The sequence below is a fragment of the Lactuca saligna genome, chromosome 1, assembly GCF_052625555.1.
Source record: "Lactuca saligna cultivar CGN05327 chromosome 1, ASM5262555v1, whole genome shotgun sequence".
NCBI lineage: Eukaryota > Viridiplantae > Streptophyta > Magnoliopsida > Asterales > Asteraceae > Lactuca > Lactuca saligna.
This window is the reverse complement of record NC_136417.1, coordinates 41,118,535-41,122,937: the sequence shown is the minus strand read 5'-3', so window position 1 is coordinate 41,122,937 and position 4,403 is coordinate 41,118,535. Positions and strand designations below refer to the sequence as shown.

At 35.2% G+C, this 4,403-nt stretch overlaps 1 protein-coding gene across 1 annotated transcript; it reads left to right on the top strand.

Moving 5' to 3' along the window:
• The first annotated feature begins 442 nt into the window (after positions 1 to 442).
• Positions 443 to 2,743, top strand: LOC145033820 (fructose-bisphosphate aldolase 6, cytosolic-like). The gene is made up of 3 exons (XM_078982342.1): positions 443 to 601; positions 1,436 to 1,663; positions 1,743 to 2,743. Exons 1-3 carry the CDS (start codon positions 574 to 576, stop codon positions 2,561 to 2,563), a joined length of 1,077 nt encoding a protein of 358 aa, XP_078838468.1. The 5' UTR covers positions 443 to 573; the 3' UTR covers positions 2,564 to 2,743.
• Positions 2,744 to 4,403: the final 1,660 nt, after the last annotated feature.

Sequence of the window (4,403 nt, the reverse complement as noted above, 5' to 3'; positions counted from 1 at the left end):
ATATAAATAGATAGATTTTCTTAAAAAAAACTATAAAAAAAGAACTCTCGGGTATGAAGAACAATTTGGAATGCTGGCATTAAGAAGAAAATAGTCTTTTTTAAAAACTGAAAATAATAATTTTTCTTTTTTGAAAAACTCACTTATAATAATGAATTTACTTACTTTCCTAGAAAAATAAAAGCCATTCTTACATTATAAACAATAATTTATATTTTATAAAACTATACATTACAACGTTTAAAACATGAATTCATATCTAGGAAAAAAATAATTGTTTAGGAATCTCTTAAAACCTAATAATAATTTAGTATTTTTTTTAATAACCAAAATTCGTAATTTGCTTTCTTTTTTCACAAGAATTGCACCCACTACGCAGGGGCAAAATGGTAAAAATTTGGAAAAACCGCCTCAAAACCTTCTGTAGGAGATGCCATATTCGGGGCGATGATACCGATGCCTCTCTCTTTTCTTTAAATATAAACCCTCACCCGTCTCCATTGACTCTATTCAACTCCCGTTTTCCCAATTTTCTCTAAAATCTTCGTTTCTTAGATCTCAAATCTCGCAACCATGTCTTGCTACAGAGGAAAGTATGCCGGTATGTTTATTGTTCTTTCTCTGTGTTTTATCTGTTTTCAATTCTACAAATCTTTGTTTTCCGTTGTAGTTTTGTTTAGATCTACTCAGTTGTTAGGTTTCTTCCAACTCTGGAGTATTTTTAGGTTCTTTTTTTTCATGCTAATATGGATCTGATTTACATCTTCAACGTGTTTACGATTAGTAGATGCAAAGAGGCTACTAAACCTTTTTGCGACACACTTGTTATCTGTTTCCGTTCATAGCTGAATTATTCCTGTAACTATGATCTATCCATGTGCTATTTTCATCCGAAGAACGTCGATTTGGTTTTAAATAATTGTTCCCGTGGATCTGGTTGTGGTTGTTGAAAAGGTGGCGATCTAATTATTTCATAATAGTTTTTGTCGATTTGTTTGATAGCTGCTGCATAATTTTCTTCAGTAGTTTTTTTTTGACTTCTTCGCGATAAAGTAATCTATGGAGCCAATAATTTCGAATCCGATTCATATGGTTGCACACCTCAATCATCAAATATACGCTTTAGACCTTCGATCCATACGCCGATAGCTTTTTATGTGATCAAATAATTTTTAAAACGTTTTGTATTCATTCACACCCTGTTCAGTCTCCGATCTCGATCGTTTGCTAAACGATTTCGATATTTTACTTCTCATATCTCAAAAAAGCTGAATCAGTAGTTAGACGTTGCTTAGCTCTACTTTCGACAACCACTTTCTGCCACCTCTCTAACTTTCTGATGTAGACTTAACTTGAAACATGTGATATTTTCATTTACTTTACTCAACGTTCTGATACTTAATCACTTTAATCAATCCTTCGTTTTCTTATCCAGATGAACTCATTGCCAATGCTGCCTACATCGGAACCCCTGGAAAAGGTATCCTCGCTGCTGATGAATCAACCGGAACAATCGGAAAGCGTCTATCCAGCATCAATGTTGAGAACATCGAATCAAACAGAAGAGCACTTCGTGAACTCCTCTTCTGCACTCCCGGTGCCCTTCAATACCTCAGTGGAGTCATCCTCTACGAAGAAACTCTCTACCAAAAAACCGCAGCAGGTAAAAAAAACAAATCACTAAACATCAATCATCACCTATCATTTCCATCAAAATCTAACATTCAAAAAAATCATTACAGGCAAACCATTTGTGGATGTAATGAAGGAAGCCGGAGTTCTCCCAGGAATCAAAGTCGACAAGGGCACAGTCGAGCTAGCCGGAACCGACGGTGAAACCACCACCCAAGGGCTTGACGGTCTAGCCCAACGGTGCGCCCAGTACTACACCGCTGGTGCCCGGTTCGCTAAATGGCGCGCGGTTCTCAAAATCGGCCCAAACGAGCCTTCACAGCTCGCGATAAACGAAAACGCAAACGGTTTAGCGCGATACGCGATCATCTGTCAAGAAAACGGTTTGGTCCCAATTGTGGAGCCAGAGATTCTTGTTGACGGGTCCCACGACATTAACAAATGCGCGGATGTAACTGAGCGCGTATTGGCAGCTTGCTACAAGGCTTTGAATGACCATAAGGTGCTTCTTGAAGGAACTCTTTTGAAACCTAACATGGTGACACCTGGATCGGATGCGAAGAAGGTGGCGCCGGAGGTGGTGGCGGAGTACACGGTTAGGGCTTTGCAGAGGACGATGCCGCCAGCGGTTCCGGCGGTGGTGTTTTTGTCGGGTGGGCAGAGTGAGGAGGAGGCGACGGTTAATTTGAACGCGATGAATCAGTTTAAGGGGAAGAAGCCGTGGACTTTGACTTTTTCTTTTGGGCGTGCTCTTCAGCAGAGTACTTTGAAGGCGTGGAGTGGGAAAGAGGAGAATGTTGGGAAAGCTCAGGCGGCGTTTTTGGCAAGGTGTAAGGCGAACTCTGAAGCTACTCTTGGGATTTACAAGGGTGGGTCTGGGTTGAGTGAAGGTGCTTCTGAGAGTCTTCATGTTAAGGACTACAAGTACTAAATAATACTAAGGTTTGTTTCTTGTTTCTTGTTTCTATTCTCGGGAATTCTTGTCGCATTTGTGTTTTGATTTGAGGATTTTGTGTTATGTTTTGAACTTGTGGTGGTGGTGGTTATAATAAGCATGAGAAACATCTGCCTATTCAGGTTTTGTTTATATATTTTACGGTTTAGGTTTTCATGATTATTTTGTCATTGATTTTTTCCTTTTTTGCTTGGCTGATGTTTATTAATCATATTATTTTAAGATATTTTTATTCCAACTTTTATGAAATTTAAATTGATTTTTGTGTTGTGAAAACAGGAAATGGCATTGCGTATTCATATATGAAAACAGTCGTCTTATAAAAAATATCTAATATTAAATATGATATTAATAATTAATCAATATCATAACACCATGTTAAATAACTTCCTATTTACAAATATCTGTTGTGATATTTTCCTCGGTTGCTCTTTGTGTGGTAGCATGTTAAATTTTGTGTATTGTATCTTTTTTTTGTTTTTTTCATAGCAATCAATTTGATAATATATAGCTTATAACTTGTGTTTTGTTCATATAAAGTTGTCCCACAAAAATAAAGCAAGGCTTAAAAGCTACGATATATTATTAACTTTGAAAGTAAGTATGTGCCAAACACTGGTGGGGATAACATTAAACATCCCCCACACAAACACAATTTGATTATGCCAAAGGTCGTTTGCGGTTGGTTTGAACTTTGAAGGCTTTGATTGGGATTTGTAGTTAAAATCCTGATCAATCACGTGTTTGGTTAAAAAATAGAGATGGAATTCAAAACCCTGAATTTTAAGCCAAATCCTTTGTTTAAAGGACTTGAGAAATCCTTCCATACACCCAAAATTTTACGAGACCTACCAATAGGGATTTTACGGTTTTTAGAAGAGTCCTTTTTTTTTTTTTTTTTAACCATAATGGAGAACACTCTTCATTTGATTAGACAAATAGCTAGTAATGATTTGTTAAATGTCGACGATTCCAAGGGCAATTTGCGTTGGAAGTGAAGTGGCTAATAGCTAAGGAGAAGAAATTTGGTCTGGAATAGAAAATATCGAATAAATTGGAGCTAAAATTGGCGATTTAAACAATAAAACTTTTTGGAACTGAAAATGTCGAAGAATTAAATATGATGCTAATATTGATTAAAGCTTCAATATGTAGACCATGTTTAAGATAATTATGTTTAGTTATTTTTATTTTTCCGTATAACCTAATCGTGATAAAGGGTATGTGTTAATTAATTTTGTTAAAAGACTTACAAACAAACATTTGTTTTTTAGTAAATGGCTATTTTGTTATTTTTATAAATTATGATATTATAATTTTCTTTTTAGTGAAATGTATTTTGTTCATCTGTCAACTAAATACGTGAATTGTGCATGGAGACGGATTTATGAAGATTTGTTGCACTATAATGTGATGTTTTTACGTTCAATAATGGATATTATACATGTATGCAAGTAGATTATCACAAAATACCTTTCTCAGTCCAATTGAGCTTCAAACCCACCACATCACGGGTTAAGAAGGTTCAAGCTCGGGTTTGGTTAAAAGAGCCACAGGACCGTTTTTTCTTATTTTATTTTTTTATTTTTTTTAGTAGATGATTAATTAACAAAAACGACAATATATAGGTCGGTTTTGGTCACTTTACATTCTTAAATTTGTATATGTTAGCTTGAAAAACAAATAAAATCACATTTTCAAATATCATATTTTCGATAAATTTTATTTTCTTGACTTTCATATTTGTTAATCGCAGATGTTAAATATTGTTTTCTCGAATCTCATATCCATATTTCTATTGTTTTTTGTATGGTAG

What these genes read in the sequence shown, in the direction of transcription:
- LOC145033820 (XM_078982342.1), top strand. Translation starts at nt 574, where the DNA reads ATGTCTTGCTACAGAGGAAAGTATGCCG. An exon ending in CTACAGAGGAAAGTATGCCG is followed by an intron (nt 602 to 1,435) that starts GTATGTTTATTG and finishes TTTCTTATCCAG; the next exon opens with ATGAACTCATTGCCAATGCT. An exon ending in CTACCAAAAAACCGCAGCAG is followed by an intron (nt 1,664 to 1,742) that starts GTAAAAAAAACA and finishes AAATCATTACAG; the next exon opens with GCAAACCATTTGTGGATGTA.